The sequence below is a fragment of the Macaca mulatta genome, chromosome 8 (assembly GCF_049350105.2).
Source record: "Macaca mulatta isolate MMU2019108-1 chromosome 8, T2T-MMU8v2.0, whole genome shotgun sequence".
In the NCBI taxonomy this organism is placed as follows: domain Eukaryota; kingdom Metazoa; phylum Chordata; class Mammalia; order Primates; family Cercopithecidae; genus Macaca; species Macaca mulatta.
This window is the reverse complement of record NC_133413.1, coordinates 65,997,634-66,016,410: the sequence shown is the minus strand read 5'-3', so window position 1 is coordinate 66,016,410 and position 18,777 is coordinate 65,997,634. Positions and strand designations below refer to the sequence as shown.

General features: G+C 42.6%; 1 protein-coding gene across 1 annotated transcript in view; it reads right to left on the bottom strand.

The window, feature by feature from the left end:
- XKR4 (XK related 4) overlaps window positions 1–18,777 on the bottom strand; it is a 412,555-nt gene that overhangs the window by 145,224 nt on the left and 248,554 nt on the right. The window contains exon 2 of the mRNA XM_028852677.2: window positions 12,977–13,176. Within this exon, the coding sequence (XP_028708510.2) occupies window positions 12,977–13,176 (200 nt within the window). The remainder of the gene's footprint in view (window positions 1–12,976; window positions 13,177–18,777) is intronic.

Sequence of the window (18,777 nt, the reverse complement as noted above, 5' to 3'; positions counted from 1 at the left end):
GGTCAGACTTTTGTGAAGTGTTTTGAGGAGCTTATGTCTACTCTCCTTATAATTTTGGTTCAAATCAAGTCTCTGATGAAGCTGCTCTTACAATTTTGTTTCATCACTAATGAACTACTGCTACTTAATAGATTTAATAAAGCTTATTATGAAGGCGGATACAATAAAGTAACAAGGGAAGAAATTAGAACACTTCTGAGAATGATGCCCTTTACATTCAGAGGAGCCACTATTAAGAGCTCTTCCTAAATCTCAGGGGATTTGCCCCACGCTCAACCTTTGTCACCTTTATTGACCTCACTGACTTCCTGAGCATTTGTATCAGAAACCTGAGATGTTACAGCGCTCTTCATAGTCATCAGAATGACCAGTTTGACATTATATAATAAAAAACTTTGAAAGCCTGCTTGCCTTTGAATCCAGCAGTTTCACTTTCAGGTATTTATTTTTAAGAAATAATTAAGGCTTGCTGCAAAGATTTAGTGTTTTTTGTTTGTTTGTTTTGTTTTGTTTTGTTTTTTCCCTATAGATAGTGGTCTCGCTCTTTCACCCAGACTGGAGTGCAGTGGTACAATCATAGCTCACTGTAGCCTTGAACTCTTTGGCTTAAGTAATCCTCCTGCCTCAGCCTCCTGAGTAGCTGGGACTGCAGACGTGTGCCAGTGGAGCCAGTTAAGATTTAGTTCTTAATATGTTTATCATAGCATTATTTATTACAGCAAATATATATAACTTATGATTTCAGAAATAGAAAATTACTCAAAAAGAAAAGGATAATCCATATATTGGTATATTATGTGGTCATTAAAAATGAAGAACTATATATATTATTATGCATATATGTTTGTGATATGTTATTAAAAAAGGATACAAACTGGTATCCAATATTGATTCTATTTTAATGTAATATATTAAAACATTAAATAAGTTTACACAGATAAGCAACAAAATATAACTTTTAATTATTTCTTAGGTGCAAGATTTTTATTCTCTTTTCCTTCCTTCCTTCCTTCCTTCCTTCCTTCCTTCCTTCCTTCCTTCCTTCCTTCCTTCCTTCCCTTTCCTTCTTTCTCTTTCCCCTTCCTTCTCTCCCTCCTTCTCTCCTTCCCTTTTCTTTCTTTCTTTCCTTTTCTTTTTTTTCTTTCTCTCTCTTTCCTCCCCTCCCCTCCCTTTCCCTTCTCTTCCTCTTCTCTCCTCTCCTCTCCTCTCCTCTCCTTTCCTTTTCTTTTCTTTCTCAGCATCATGCTTGTGCCCTAGGCTGGAGTGCACTGGCATGGTCTCGGCTCACTGCAGCCTCAAGAGATCCTCCCACCTCAGCCTCTCAAGTAGCTGAGACTACATGAATGCACCACCACAACTGGCTAATTTCTTTTCTCTTTTGTAGAGATGAGGTCTTGCTGTGTGGCTCAGGCTGGTCTCAAACTCCTGACCTCAAGCAATCCTCCTGCCTTGGCCTCCCAAAGTGCTGGGATTATAGGTGTGAGCCACCATAACCAGCCAAGATTTTCATTTCTGAGTGGCAGGAAGGTGATTTATACTTTCTCCTTCGTGCATATTTGGGTTTTCTATTTTATCTTTAATAGTATGTGTAATAGGGAATAAAAGTTAATATTTTAAAAATTCCAAATATGTAGAAGTTTTACAAATACGGTATTTGGAGGAGGGGAACTTATATTGTGTCTTTTCGTCTATATAAAATAACACTATGACATCCCACAGGAACTTATGAGCAGTCTGTATTGGCTAGTCCAACTGAAAAGCCAATACAAACTGAAGTAGCTTCTGAAGATGGTACAAATCTGCCAGCATTCTTCAGTCAGAGGCCTTTTGAGTGCCTTCCATGTTATAGGCCTTTTCCTGTACTCCTTGCTTCATGGCGCTCACCCTGTAGTAAAGGTGATGAGAAGAATAATAAAACATATGGACGAATAGAATTTCAAATGGCCAAAGAGAAAATCACTCAGAGTAAGTAGATGGGGGTGTCTGTTGGAAGGGGAAGAGCTGTGTGTTTTAGGAGTGATGTTGGAGTCCCATCCTGATTGGAGAGGGATGAGGTATGTGAAGCCCTGGGGGAGTGAAAGGGCAGTGAGCCAGCAAATGCAGGGTCCTTGATGGGGCAGCAGCCAGGGCCTGCCTCAGAGACAGAGGATGGCCAGACAGAGCTGCTGGACTCGCAGGAGCCAGCGGGAGAGCAGGGAGACTTGGAGGCTGCACAGCAGGGGCCTTGTCACATGCCTGTCAGCAGTTTGTACTTCATTTAATTGCAGCAAGAAGTCCCTAGGGAGTTTTAAAGAGAGCAGTGAAGTGATAGAAAGATCGCTGTGGGCTAGACACCGTGGCTCACACCTGTAATCCCAGCACTTTGGGAGGCCGGTGGATCACCTGAGGTCGGGAGTTCAAGACCAGCCTGGCCAACATGGTGAAACCCCATGTCTACTAAAGCTACAAAAATTAGCCGGGTGTGGTGGTGTGTGCCTGTAGTCTCAGCTACTTGGGAGGCTGAGGCATGGGAATTGCCTGACCCTGGAGACAGAGGTTGCAGTGAGCCGAGATTGTGCCACTGCACTCCAGCCTGGGTGACAGAGTGAGACTGTCTCAAGAAACAAACAAAAAAAAGAAAACAAAAAAAAATAAAAAAAAAAACACATCGCTATGGCTGCTGTATGGTGTGTACGCTGTGGGGAAGGGTGAAGGGGGACACCAGTTCACTGGAGAAGGGTAACTGAGTTGGTGTTTGGAAAGGGTGTTATCAGCGGGGGCGGCAAAGAGTGGTCGGATTTGGGATATGTTTTGGAGGTGGAGCAGACAGGACTTGCTGATGGACTGGATCGGGGGTGAGGAAAAAGAAGAATGAAAGATACTTTTCAGTTTGATTATTATCAGGAGACGCAAATTAAAGTCACGTTGAGATGCTAACCCATGGGTCAAATTCAGAGGACTCACAATGCCACGTTTTGGAGTGCATTTGGAGCAATCTCCAGACATATACTGCTGGTAGGAATATAAATTGGTACGAGCACTTTGGAAAACTCTATGGCGTCATCTACTCACATTCAGTGTGCCTGTCTGTACCCCATGACTCAGCAATTTCACTCTTAGGTATGAATCCAGAAGTAATAGGTGTGCACGTGTATTCAAGACATATTAAAAACACTCAACAGTAAAATTAACCATAATACTCTTAAGCTGAAAACAAACCAGTGTCTATCAACAACCACAAAATGGACAGAGATTTATTCTTACAATAAATTATTGTAGAGCAATGAAAATGAATGGGTTACAGTTACATGGAATTATATCTCACAAGCACAACACTGAATGAAAGAATCCAGAAACACACACACACACACACACGTATGTTTACATAGAGGTGAAAAACCTGCAAAACGAATTTTTTCAAATAGTGATCACATGTAGAATGTCAGGCACACAGGCAAGGAGCGGGTAAGAGCAGGGCTCCTGGGATCCTGAAAATGTTCTTCCTTTGACCTTGGGAGTAGTTTCTCACAACTGTGTACTTTTCTGTATATATGTTATACTTAACAAACAATGTTTAAAAATTACGAAATAAGGCCAGGCGCAGTGGCTCAAGCCTGTAATCCCAGCACTTTGGGAGGCCGAGACGGGCGGATCACGAGGTTAGGAGATCGAGACCATCCTGGCTAACATGGTGAAACCCCGTCTCTACTAAAAAAAAAAAAAAACTAGCTGGGCGAGGTGGCGGGCGCCTGTAGTCCTAGCTACTCGGGAGGCTGAGGCAGGAGAATGGCGTAAACCCGGGAAGCGGAGCTTGCAGTGAGCTGAGATCCGGCCACTGCACCCCAGCCTGGGTGACAGAGTGAGACTCCGTCTCAAAAAAAAAAAAAAAAAAAGAAATAAAAACAGAGGATAGGAAGTGAGAAAGTGGAGACAGAGGATAAGATGAATTTTTCACAGTTTGTGAAGAGCAAGAAAGTAATGTGGTCGTGGGTGGTGGCATGGGTCCATTTTTTCTTGATTACAGCATGTTTGTTTGTGTGATGATGGCAGTGATGCAGAAGCGAGGAAAAACTGATAATGCAGAATAGGGAGAGAGAGGCTAATTCCACGAACAGGATGCTTGAGCAGGTGGCAGTGGATTCCAGGGTAGAAGAGATGGACTTTAGCTGGGAGGCAGCATGTTCTCAAAGGCAAGGCAGGACATATGGGTGAGAAAATAAAATAGCTCTTGTTTTATTGCTTCTATTTTCTTACTGAAATCAGGTTACGAATACTGGAGGCAGCCCGTTGGAATGTGAGGCCACCAGAGAAAGTAGGAAGCAGTTCATTTTGGAGCAGGAAACGGAATTTCAAGGGGGACATAAGGTAGGCTTGCTGGACAATGTTGAGTGGCCATATGAGGTCTGTGGTCACACATTTAAGAAAGGACATGTCCATTGCCAGACTTGGCTGCCTGGGCGTTTTCATGACACAACCTCCATGATCTAGAGCGTCTGCCTTTGTCTCATGCCATGGCCTTTCAGGCCTTCACCTCCAGCTGTTACTCAGAAATAGCTTTAACAAGCTTGGTTATCAAGTTTCTCAGCTGGGAGCAGACACAAGTCACAAAACAGAATGGGGAGTGTGTGCCAGCTCCCTCCACCGGAAAGGGGGGATTCTGCAGACCCCTTTCCGGACTCCCTGACTGACTGGCAGTCCAGTAGGTTCTGCCAATAGGTGGCACTGGTGGGAGGTTGGAAGGTGGGAGGAGAGGAGAAGAGACTTTCTGGTTTCCTCTACAGATCAGCATCCTCTACAGATCAGCCAGGCCTCCACAGCGCCTGGCTCCAGCCCACCGCTGCCTTTGGCATTCCCGGCCCCAGCCTCGTCCCAGCCCAGGGGAGGCAGCAGCAGCCGGCCTGTGCCAGGAATGTTCCAGGTGAGCCCCACTCCCTCGCTGCCTGGCTGGCTCTGCGGCAGTCCCCGCAGCTGCTAGGTTGCACCCCTTCTGTCACCCAGCACTCCTCAGGCAGTAGCTTTCCCTAGAAGTCTGAGCCCTCTTCCTTCACTCCGCTAGCCCTACAGATAAGAGCTTCTTCCTTCAGTTGCGAAATCTCTTGATTTCATGGGTATGGCTTTTCATCCTCTCACCCTCCCAGCACCTGTGCCGCCCATTCCTCAATCTAAATCTCTCTCTCTTTTTTTTTTTTTTTTTTTTTGAGATGAAGTTTCACTCTTGTTGCCCAGGCTGGAGTGCAATGGTGCGATCTCGGCCCACTGCAACCTCCACCTCCCAGGTTCAAGCGATTCTCCTGCCTCAGACTCCCAAGTAGCTGGAATTACAGGCACGCGCCACCACGCCCGGATAGTTTTTTTGTATTTTTAGTAAAGACGGGGGTTTCTCCATGTTGGTCAGGGTGGTCTCGAACTCCCAACCTCAGGTGATCCGCCCGCCTTGGCCTCCCAAACTGCTCGGATTATGGGCGTGAGCCACCACCTCCAGCTCCCTTCTTTTAAAATAGCTAACACGTTCTACTTTCCTGGTCTGGGTAGTATGCTACTTCATACATCATCACAAAAAGCAAAATCCAGCAGCTAATGACCTGCCAGACAGCAACAAAGCCCAGTGGTTTGGATCAACTGAAGACTGTGCGTGCCACCTGAGTGAGCACGGTGCCTGGAGGGCCAGCAGCAGGCAGCGCGCACAGCAGGCTGCGGGGGAGTGGAGCCGGCTGCAGCCTCATGCTCTACATCCCAGGGCAGCCAGAAGGTCCTCCCAGGGGTCCTGAGGCTGTGATGCAACCGGATTAAACACACCACTTTGCTCTGGTCCTACCCAATTTTTCAAAAGCTGTCAATGTACATTTCATAGAAACAACTCTCTTTCACAGTATATTTCATCAGCTTTTCTATTAATAATACTAATTAAACTAAATTAAACTAATTAATCCAACTAATTAAACTATGTAATGCAAACCTAAGTTTACAATAAAATGGACATTGGCCGGGCATGGTGGTTCAAGCCTGTAATCCCAGCACTTTGGGAGGCTGAGGTGGGCACATCACCTGAGGTCAGGAGACCAGCCTGGCCAGCATCTCTACTAAAACTACAAAATTAGCTGGGCGTGGTGGCGGGAGCCTGTAATTCCAGCTACTCAGGAGGCTGAGGCAGGAGAATTGCTTGAATACAGGCGGCAGAGGTTGCAGTGAGCCAAGATCACACCACTGCACTTCAGCCTGAGCAACAGAGCAAGACTCTGTCTCAATAAACAAACAAACAAACAAACAAACAAACAAAACCAACAATAAGAAGGACATTGAAAGAAACGGTTTCAGACACCCAACTTGACTCTGGCTGAGTGCATAGCTCAACTGGAGAAGACAACTCTGCCTGGTGACTAAAAACAACCTGCTTGGCATGAATATTCAATGTCCTGGGGGCATCAGGGAGAACCCTCTACAGAAGGAGTAGGGCATGGCCTGAGCGGAGTTGGAGAGGAGGGCTCTTCCCGTAGGAGTCTCCTGCTGATGAGCATCCTTCCAGCTGAGGCGGTGGGCCCTGGGGTGGAATGTGCTGGGCAAAGTTGGATTTGAGCAAAGAAGTGCGTCAGGTTGGGGGCGGGGGCAGATGTCCTTGATGCTGCCTTCCTGCTCCTTCCAGCACCATCAAGGACGTCAGAACTGTCCGATCGGAAATGTGTGATTCAGTCCATCAGAGCAGTCTGACGATGGACACAGGGCTGCTCAGGCAGAGGCTGCCTGGCCCCTTCCCGGAGCAGGTGAGCTGGAAGTGCTGTAAGCTCCTCTCTCACTTTAAACTAACTAAGCTAACTAATTAAACCAAATTATTGATCCTCTACAAAATGGCACCACTCAGTCCAGAATGCACCCAGATAAATGGGTGTTTCTAAATATGTTCTGTCATGTTGTTTATAGTGTCACATTATAAACTTTTAGTAAAAAGTGAACTTCTTTAGTACAAATAAATGTTGCACAGAGCTTCACACACCATCATGCACAAACAGGCTTTCAATAAATGTGTCAATTAACTACGATAATAGCAACTGCAGAGGAGGCAGATCCAGAGGGACTTGGAGCCTAGACCCCTCACAGACTGGCACTCTCGCCTGCACTCTTCCCCATCTGCAGAATCCAGAGGTAGGGGCAGGCACATTAGAAGACAGTGGTGTGGGGCAAGGGAGGAAGGCCTTGGGCACGGGGGTGACTGGGATTTTCTCTAACCCAGGTCATTTAAAGCTGGCTGGGACCTGTCTCCACCCACTTCACGATGAGGTGGGGCAAGTTGCAAGTCAGTGTGAGGTCTCAAGAGTGCTCACCAGGAGAGGACAAATGGAGTGTTTTTCACAATTCAGGTATTTCTTGGTTACCCTGGTTAGCAGGTAACAGTGTTTGCCAGATATTTGAAGACAACTTTACTTCTAACTTCCTGTGGAGTTAGAGGATGCAAGACAGGAGAGGAATAATTAGAAACCCCTTCCAACTCCCCGTTTCCTCCCTTCCTGTCACAAAATATTCAGGATAAACTATTGGCAAAAGGAGTTTTATTCATATTTTTCTGGAATATGAAGGAATGAGAAGTAGGTGTTTTTTGTTTTGTTCAGTAAAGCTTTCCTGGGCACATACATGGCCTGTGGGATGGCATTTGTTGGTAACTCACTCAGCATACCCCAGCTAAATACACTTAGGGTGTAGGATGAGATTTTCCATTAGTGATAAGGTAGCAATTGGAAACAAAGAATGAAAGCCTTCTGGAAAAAGCAGAAACATTTAGGCTGGCAGATTGGCACTCAACCAATTCATCTAGTGAAGGCCAGATTTTTGTTTGTTTGTTTTACTTAGATGGTTCCTCTACAAGGAAGCGTTATTTCCGCACAATGGTTCCCTGTGCAGCCAGGTGACTAGTGCTGTATGCAGCTTCAGCTGTGGCTTATATACCCTCATTGTGAGCATCGACCATGTGCCATTATTCTACACGGTGTTCCAGGCTGCTCTGGGGAGTACACCCTTTGACCCCAGGGAGCTCTGAGCAAAACTGTATTGCTGAGGAAGGCTGTGTGCAGCTGTCTGTACGTGAATTGGTATCTTCTCTGCCAATCATGGGTCTTTGCAACCAAAATAAACTATTCATAATACGACAATCACAAAACTAAAACTGACTGCGCATTTTACAGGTTCTTGGGGTCATCAAAAAGTCCCGATGAGGTAACTCGGACCATGAACTTTTTACCTTTGCTGGCGTCATTTAGACAGACACGGAGGTCTGAAATTCTGGGTAACTTATCTTAAGCTGTCTTTGTTTTTTGCAGTCTGAAGACTTTTTAACTTGATTGTCCTCCACCATTTCAGGCTTAAAATGTCTAAAATGCTCTCCCCCTAAGTGGCTGCTCCTGCTGACCTGCTTGGTTTTATTGTCACCAGGTTCTCTCTCAGTCAAATGGACTCAAGCTTCGGTCTCTTTTGGTCCATGCTCTGTCCATCAAAAGACCTGACCATTCTCTCTTCACAATGTTTCTTGCACTTCCTTTCTAACACACACCCCTTAATTCAGGGTTCATGAGCTCAAATTTGAACTATTTTTCCCGTTTTCACATGCCATCAAATTCTTCACCTGATTCTAAAACTTTCCTGTTCTAAAACTCAGGCCACACCTGAGACCTATTCAGTGAGAATTTGCGTTTCCATAAGATTCCCTGGTAGATTTCTGCAAGATCAAGCCGAAGAAGCCCTATGCGCTGGGCCAAGGGTCTGCCGAATCCTTTGTGTGTACTCTCTCATTTAATCTCGAGGAGCCTATGAATTAGCACTATTACTATCCCTCAGTATTCATGGGCAAATTGAAGCTTAACAACAATAAGAAAATTACCTGAGGTCGGGGGCTGAAGTTCAGGATACCTTGAGGAAATACTAATGTGGAAATAAAAATGTGAATGAGCAGTTAGGACTGGATACGCTGAAGAGGTGAAGCTGAATTCTGTAGGATGAGTAAGAACTAGACAGGCTAAGAGAGAGGGGACGAGAATATTCTGGAGAGGTTAATAACAGGTGCAAAGGCCTGGAGGTGGGAGAGAAATGGGAACATTTTCAGAAGAGAGAGGAGTGCAGCGTGGTTGCAGAGCAGTGACTAATGAGGAGAAGGCTGTGACACAAAGGCCTTGGAACTTGCTCAGGAATCTTGTTTAATTTTAATGAGTGTCAAGAGGAACACTGAAGTGGTTTAGATTAGAGTCTAAGCGGCTCTAGGACCACTCCAAGGAGAAGGGAATGAAGAGGGCAGGGGTGAGGATGAAGCTGTGGGCCAGCCACAGGGGTCTGGGTGGGGGTGCATGTGGTCCGGCCGGGTGAGCACAGTAGAAATGAGGTGAAATGAATGAGTGTGAGATTTTGCTTGAAGATACAACTGACAGGCCTCAGACCACATCTTCCTTAGCATCTTTGTCGCCCTCACTAAACAGGTAGAGAGCAGCGCCCTCCACGTGGACACTAACAGAAATGCCACGGTCCATCTCCACTGTCGAGTGGGGTCTCCCTCCCTCCTTCTCCCCATCCCATTTTCCTTCCTGCCTGCCGTCCTCTCCCCCTCTCAACACCCATCTCTCTCCTTTCTCCCTCTCTCCTTGTGAGGATGTGGGATTGGGACTGGAAAACCATAACGGCGTGTAAACTGGAAACTCTCTGGAAGTACAGAGAGCATTACCCTGTGCAGGTACAGCCGTGCATGCAGTCAGGCCTCCTAGTGTGTATCTTACACTCCGCAGGGAGCTGGCTCTGGGACATCCCAGATCCCGTGGAGAGCAGCTGCTGCCCTATAATATGTCCAAGGTGACTGTGGAGTGTGAAGAGCTGGATGTTCAGGTTCAAGACTCAGCTTTACCCTCATTCCTGCTCTCAGAACAGACTCCAAACTGTCCCTCCTGGGCCAGTGCAAATGGAGGAACAATTATGCTCCAACAGTTCTCCCTGAGCCTGTCAGCCTCCAGCATGAGGAGGCTCCTCTGACTAAGTGACTCCATAAGGAAGGAGAAGCAGAAAGATTTTCACAGCAGCTGACAGCATTCTAGGGCTACCCAGCTTCCACAAAGAGAATACAATTTCTAGCATCAGTTATAAAATGTCATATTTCTTGTCTGATTTTTCTTATTGTTTTAAAAACACTGCAGAGAGTGGTGGATGGTTGAAGTTGGGTTTAAAGAGCAATTTTCCTTCTATCCTAAAAAACAGTAATTTTAGACAGTCACATGCAGAGTGATCATTCTCTCCCTGCTAAATAAGAATGGTTTAGAGATTTTAATTCAGAGCTATCTGCAAATCCTTTACAGATTTCATGCCTATTGATTATTTAATTCAGAGCAGAGGGCTGCGTTTTCACATGTAAATCCCAATAATTTTTTTTAACCATTGAAGATGTTGGAAAATACATGTCAAACTAGGTTATTACATTTATTTTTCTTTTCCTAAAGGGAAACTGCTCTGTTCTTAGAACTCACATCAATTTAATTTATCAGCTGGTTTGTTTGTAAGTGGGATCATCTATCAGCAGAGGGGTATTTAGAAGCCATCCCTCTGAAGACAGGTGTCTCTTCAAAATGCAAAAGGAATCACATGGTGTTTCATGGGCTGGTCTTCCTTGGCTGGAGGGTTTGTCATTGTTTTTTACTGTCAGATATTTTCACTCTTTGTTTTGTAACACAACTGTCTACCCACCTCCCTTGTTAAAAATCAGTAGCAATAAGATCAAGGTAGTGGGCTTATTCCTCCTCTTGACTCAATGACTTGCACTGATCCTTAGTGATATTTGGATCAACCTATCTTTTGACCACCTTGGGAATGAAACAGAACATAGTTTCCCTACGCCATTCTGAAACTTGACGGCAAGGCTTGCCTTGGCTAAGGACGAGGTCTGGCATTCAGCGCCTACAGTACACCTGACATACTTGTGTCAAGCTTAGTCGGTTAGCTGGGGACACTAGATGTCAGGAAAGAGCCAGAGACTCAGAAAACATAACTCAACACTTGGCTGCTATGTTTAGGATGAATAATCTGATTAAAACTAAGGATTGCATTTTCCACATTTTTTTTCTGTACAATTTTATGTATTGTTCTTAAACTGAAAATGTGACCTCATTTTCTTAGATCCCTCTCTTACCTTCCCTTCTCTATCTCCATCATCTTTGTAAGAAAAACCTCTCCATAATTTTCCAAATATTTTAGAAAACTAGTAGAGACACTCAGTGACCTCAGGCCATCAGAAGGTGACTTGCAACCTTGCACGTGTGCTCCTGAATTATCCCCCTCTACAGAGTTCCCAACTGTATAATTGTACTAAGGAGTTGCCAAGTTGTTCTGGAGATGAGCACTAAATTCTTTGACAGAGATTTAGTTTGATGTTGCCTTTCAATTTCATTTGTATTCTGGCTTACAGATCATTTCCTAAAGCATATACCAGGCATTATATGCCTATTGGGAATTCATCGATTCAAAGATTGAATAGAGTTGTCAGGGAGTTTGGAAATCATCCAGTTTAACTTGTGACCTTTACATTTGAGCAACCTGCGGCCCAGAGAGATTAAGTGGCTGTGCGAGGTTTTATAGTGAGGTAGTGAGACAACCAGAGCCCAGGCCTCCGCATGCCTAGCTCATGGTCTTCAACCACCAGACACCACGAAACACAGTCATCCACAACTAATTCACACGGCCTTCTGCCTTCTCCGTGCTTTTCTGTTTTTCTGTGCAAATACTCCACTTTCCTCTTCTCCCAATTTGCTTTCCAGCAGCTGAGAAACATACATCGTGGATCTCTTTGACATTCTTCTCAAACTTCTTGGACCAAAGCTATTCTATTGTGAAACCAGGGTTGGGCCAGGAATCTATGAATAAATGGGTCACCAGCTACCAGTACACATTTTCTCTTTCTTTTCCTATGCAGGTAACATGCGCCCTGATTCTGTCCCCCAAACTAAAGCACTCAGCTTAAACTAACATGCTCCATGCCATAAAAAGTTATAAGGACAGTGAGGAGATTCCCCAGACCAACCAGAATAAAACTCAAGTTGGAGCATGACCCATCTTGCACAAGGGAGCAGCATGTGCCCAGAGGGGCGCACAGAGACCCTGCTGAGATCCAAACAAAACGAGCACTTTACAGTACTTAACTGTTTAACAGCATCTATTTAGTTACAGGATTGACAAATTAATAGGAAATGCTTTCCTTAGAAAATGCTCTCTTATCCATCATCCGTGTGCCCATGTATTCATCTGCCTACCCACCAGTCTGTCTAATCTTGCTAACTTATTCTAGAAAGGATTTGAGCAGCAGGCTCTAAGGAAATGCCTGGAAGCTCTGCTGTAACTGGAATAGTCCTACTGATGAGATCATCAAATATGGGAGAGCACAAAGATATTAATCTGATAATAATATCCATTTTATAAAACATCATAGTATATAAATATTAATAAACATTGACAACTTTTTTTCCCATATGACCTTCTTTCCTTAAATATTAGGGTAATCTCTACCACTTCCTTTTAATCTCTTTTTCTAATTGTCTCTCTCTCTCTCTGTCTCTCTTAACATCAAAAGGAAATAGTAGGAATTACTCTAATACTATATACACACACACACATACGTACACACATATGTATATTAGAGAGAGAGAGAGCGCTACTGCTTTCTTTGCAACTTTTGGAAATTATTCCATTATAAAAACCAGAAAGCCTCAGTTGACTGACTTTATCCCCATATCGACCAAGCGTAAAATCATAAAGATTTTTTTTCCTACTAAGAGGGCAGCTGGAGAGCAAAAATGCCCTGTCTTTCAATTAATCAGTCATGAGAAGCAATGGTAGGAAAACATCATGCATCATTCACAAAACACATGTAAAACAGCAGACATATCACAGGTCTATGTCAACAAAGGGCATTAGGACAGTTGCTCGGATTGTGACAAAAGTAGCCAGTCAATCTTTCCCCAAATTCCAAAACCAAATTGCAAGCCCTTACCTTGGAGGGCCTGTAAGCTATGAGTCTGTACGATAATGCAGAGCTGCAGGACCAGCTGTGGAGCACTTTCCAGAAAGGTGGCTAGCAAATGCAGCATACTCACATCCGCATACTCATATACCATTTTCCAGTAAAACCTCCATCTGTCATTCTCCCCACTCTGTCGACTTCGAATACCTAAGTATATTGTGTGGAAATATCTAGAAAGAAAACATGGAGAATAAGAAAGAGATGAGTGATGATAGTTTATAATTCAAACTCCAGGGTTGTTCTTTTCTGCAAGCCACCATATGCAAGCTAGCACAAGAAACAATTACCTCGGGGGCTTATGAGTTAAAGTCCAACGTTAACTGCTTAAGAGTACCCATATTTGTAAATGCTCACTTTGAGAAGTCAGCGCAATTTTAGTCCTCATAAAGACATTCTGCTCAATTGCAATATGAAGAAGCGTGAGGTGGAATGTGGTGGAAACTCAGGTGGAGAATGGGTTTGCTACTTTAAAGGTCTACATACATTCTTTTTTGTCAGTTTCTCTATGTGCCCAACAGTGTTCATGAGGGGGTTTCTCCTAGGACACAATGAAAGCCTGAAGCACCAAAATATATGTGCATGTAAACCTTCTTATGCCTTTAAAAACCACTTTTTATTATTGAAAATTCCAAACATATGCAAAAGGAGAAAAAATAAAGTAATGCATCCACTATACCCTTCACTCAGGTTAAGTACAGTTGATCCTTGAACAGTGAGGATTGGGAGTTGAAATGCAGTTTGTAGTAGTTGAATGTAGTTGAAAATCTGCATATAATTTTTGACTCTCCACTTCACTAATAGCCTATAGTTGACTGGAAGCCTTATCGATAACATAAATATCAACACATATTTTCTATGTGTATTATATACTGTATTCCTACAATAAAGTAAGAGAAAAGAAAATATTAAGAAAATCATGAGGAAGAGAAAATATATTAACTATCCATTAAGTCGAAGTGGATCATAAATGTCTTCATCATGATCTTTACATTGAATAGGCTGAGGAGGAAGAGGAGAGATTGGTTTTGCTGTCTCAAGGGTGGTAGAGGTGGAATAAAATCTGCCTATAAGTAGACCTGCATAGTTCAAACTCGTATTGTTTAAGCATCAACTGGAGTTATCAACATATTGCCAATCTTTTTCATTTGTACCTCCACTTACTTCCTGTCACCAAAATATTTTAAAGCAAATCTCAGGCATTGCCCTATTTCATCTATAAGTATTTTATTAAAAATAATTTTAAAACCAGTATTGTGATCACACTTACAAATAAAGACAGTAATTTCTTAATAGTATCAAATCCTCAGTGTTCATATTTTCCTGATTATCACAATTTTTGAAGTTTGAAATGCAGTCCAAACAGGATCCACATATGATGATTATTTGATATGTATCTTAAGTCCTTTTTACAACATGAATTACCCTTCCATGTCTTTTTAAATTTCTTGTGTATTTTTCATTGTCTTGATTTTAATGATTGCATTTGCATGGTGTGGTGAACATATCCATCCTTTGTGTTTTCTGCAAACGGGTAATTAGTGTTAGAATTTTGATCAGCTTTAAGTTTGATTGTCTTCGGTGGGTGATGTTGTGTACTTTCATCAGGAAGCACATCAGGGTTAGTTGTTCTATTTTATGATCTTACCATATACTGACGATATTGCAATCAAGGTTGCAAAATGGTGATATTCAGAGGCCATCATCGATCTTCACTTAGTTGTTAGAATACTTCTCCAGCTCTCTTGCCAATGTCTCTACAGTATTTGGTTGTCTGGAGCTTGCTCTGTGGTAGATCCCTCAAGAAATGTACATAGAGACAATATTACCTGAGCTCTTGCATATTTATAACAGTATATTGTTATCAATCTTGCCTTGGGTGAGTATAGGCTCTTTTGGTTACATAGACCTGAAAGTTTCAGTTTTAGTTGGAGATTGGTACCCACTCTTAGAGTCTGTGAATGAACTGCATTTACCCAGTGCAAAGATTCTCAGATGCCAAGAGCGAAGGATAGCAGGGATACAGCAAGGAAGTGCAGGAGCAGAAAATCCAAGCAACCTTTTCACCGAAAGGTTAGGCTAGATGGATGTAGAATTCATGCATATTCCATGCAAGGTCCAAGATCTGCAATTTATTTATTTGAGCACTTTAACTCTGTCACTTCGTTGTTTACTAGCCTCGTGTTCTTATGGAAAAGTCTGAAAGAAATCTGATATTCATTCTCTTAAAGCTACTTGATCTTTTTGCTTGGATGTCCCAAGCATATTCTGTTTCTTTTTAGAGATCTATGGTTTTATTAGAATGTATCTTGATATCAGCTGTTCTGCATCAATTTTCTGAAGAATGTGATATGTATCTTCATTATGTAGCTTCAGGTTCCCATGTGTATTTTTAATTTTTCTTGAACGATAGCATTCAGTATTTTTTCTAATCCATCGCTTTGTCTTTCTCCTTGGAGGCCTCCTATTGATGATATATGCTATATCTTCTTTATTCTGTGTCTAACAGTTTCTCTTGAATCCTTCTAATCTCAAATTTCTTCTTGATTTTAAATTTTTTCCTCCTCTTCATCTTCTACTCATCTTCTAATTATGGTGTATGTATAGTGCCATATCCCTTCTAGTTGAGTTTTCATTTCTGTCCTGCTTTTTTTCTTTTTTTTTTTAATATAAAATTCTAGGCCGGGCATAGTGGCTCACACCTGTAATCCCAGCACTTTGGGAGGCCCAGGTGGGTGGATCACCTGAGGTCAGGAGTTCAAGACCAGCCTGACCAATATGATGAAATCTCTCTCTATTAAAAATACAAAAAGTATGAGATCACCTGGACACGGGAAGGGGAACATCACACACCAGGGCCTATTGTGGGGAGCGGGGAGGGGGGAGGGATGGCATTGGGAGTTATACCTGATGTAAATGACGAGTTGATGGGTGCAGCACACCAACATGGCACATGTATGCATATGTAACAAACCTGCACGTTGTGCACATGTACCCTAGAACTTAAAGTATAATTAAAAAAATACAAAAATTAGTCGGGCTTGGTGGTGCATGCTTGTAATCCCAGCTACTCAGGAGCCTGAGACAGAAGAATCACTTGAACCCGGGAGGCGGAGGTTGCAGTGAGCCGAGATCGCGCCATTGCACTCCAGCCTGGGCAATAAGAAAGAAACTCCATCTCCAGGAAAAAAAAAAAAAAAAAAATTCTATTCTGATGAGTTCTATCCATCATCCTTTGTGTCATATATTACTTTTTTCTACTTATTTCTTTTACAAATTTTTCTAATTCTGATTTATATTATTCTTCATAGCTTTTACAATTTAAAAACTTTCTTTCAGCTCATTTAGAAGTATTTGCTTATGATTTTTATCCATTTTGTTCATGTTTGTGTGTTTTCCTTTTTTGTTTCATTGTCTACAGAAACATCATACGTCTTCTTACTTTCTTTTCATTGTAATAATTGGTAATTTTCTTGTTGTTAAGTTTTAAAAGTTAGTTTAGTTTCCTATACTTTTAGGAGGGATGAGTGGGCCAGGATAGCTGAGCTGGTTTCACAGCTCTAACACACTCTTCTGGCGTTCTCATGAGTGGTAAACAGAATCACTTGTTACTTTCTGCTATCAGCTGCCTCTGCTCCTCCCCGCTTTTATTTGGACATTCTCTTTCATCTCTCGTGGTTGCCCCTGTGCTGCTCAGTTTGGAATCTGTTCCCAGCAGATTCTCCTCAGTATGGAGACTTGTTTGGGAAAGGCCTTCAGTTTCTTAGTTAATGGGATTAAAGGACACAGCCCGCTCCAGTAGCATCAGATTTGGTTGTACTGTGGCCTCCTTGGACTCACCCCTGCATTGGATTATTGAGAACGCCCTCCCTCCACGTCTCTCCTGCTCCTCTGAGCTTGGTTCAGGGCACTTCCCAGGGAGTGTCTGGTTCTCAGGGTCTTCCCTCTACTTTCTCCTGCATGGTTGTTGATATCACATTGGCTCTTATACGTTGTCACTAATTTGTCTCTAGGTAGTTACGGGGGTGTCTCAACACTGTTTTATCATCCACAATTCTTCAGTTTTGTCAACCTAGTTGCTCTGTCTATTTTAATTTGATAATTTTGGTAGACTAAAGAATGATGTTGCCATTGTCACCATATTTGCAGAACATAACATTTAAGAACACAAAATGGATGTAATCATTCCCTTGAACCTTTGGCTGCTCTGTATGAACTCTAAGGTGAAACTTGCTATTGTGCATTTTATAGGGACTTTCATGGGCAGATCTCTTTCTCCCATCACTCCATGGCGGCAGCTTGTGATGAGGTCAGTGCAAACTGCTGGTGTTTCCTTTCTTCTACCTCCGTGGCTGTTCATATGCTCATGCTTGGAATAGCCTTGTAATAGCCTTTCCTGATTCTCTGACTGCCAGGCACATTTTTGAATAAATAGTCTCCTTTCGATCATCACCAATCATCCTTGAATACTCCATGCATATGCAACCTGTTTGTATTAGTTTCCTAGAGCTGCTTTAACAAAGTGTCACAGACTGTGGTTTAAACCACAGAAAGGTATTATCTCCCAGTTCTGAAGACTGGAAGTCTGAGATCAGGGTGTCATCAGAGTTCGTTCCTTCTGAAGCCTGTAAGCAAGTGCCTGTTCCATGCTGCCCTTTGGTAGTTTCTGGTGGTTTGCTGATAATCTTTGTCATTCCTCCACTTGTAGAGGCATCATCCCAATCTCTGTCTTCTTCTTCACAGGGCATTCTCCCTGTATGTGTGTCTGTTTCTGCATCTAAATTTCTTCTTTATATAACCACACAGTCATATTGATTAGGAGTTACCCCAATGATCTCATCTTAACTTGATCATGACAAAGATCTTATTCTATTTCCAAAATAAGGTCACATTCACAGATATGAGGTTAGGGCTTCAACATCTTTAAGGGAGGACACAATTCAACCCTAACACTTTTCTATCAGTGTTTGATCTTGTTTACTCCATGACTTCTCCTCCCCTGTTTGGTGATTTCCAAGTCTGCATCTCAAACTCCAACCCTCACCTGAGATTCAAATCCATGTGCCCATCTGCTTTCCAGATTTCCCACAATCATATTAAAACAAACATATTCAAAACATCTTGTTAGCCTTGTTTCTAAATTTGTCCCATTTGCTATACTAGGAAGACACTTCCATCCATTAAGTTGTCCAAGCTGAATCTAGGGGGCATTTTAGGTCCTTACCACTTACATCTGGTAACTATATTCTGGAGCTTTTATCTCTTTGATATATTTCTTTTCCTCTCCCTTTCCTAAAGTCAGATTCTTTGGGTTTCTATTTTGGTTCTTTAATCTACTAATGGTATGACTTTGGGCTTAAAATTTCTCTGCCTTAATATGTCCATCTCTAAAGGGGGAAAATCACAGTACCAATCACATAGGTGGACCTGGGAATTAAATGTAATAAAAGTGAAGGACTCAGCACAGAGCTTGGTATTAATAGATAGTAAGCATTCAGTAAATGTTAGTTCTTACTATTTATTGATTGACTTTGAAAACTCGAATGGTCTAACATTTAAGTCTCTAATCCATCTTGAATTAATTTTCGTATATGGAGTAAGGAGAGGATCCAGTTTCAGCTTTCTACTTATGGCTAGCCAATTTTCCCAGCACCATTTATTAAATAGGGAATCCTTTCCCCATTTCTTGTTTCTCTCAGGTTTGTCAAAGATCAGATGGCTGTAGATGTGTGGTATTATTTCTGAGGACTCTGTTCTGTTCCATTGGTCTATAT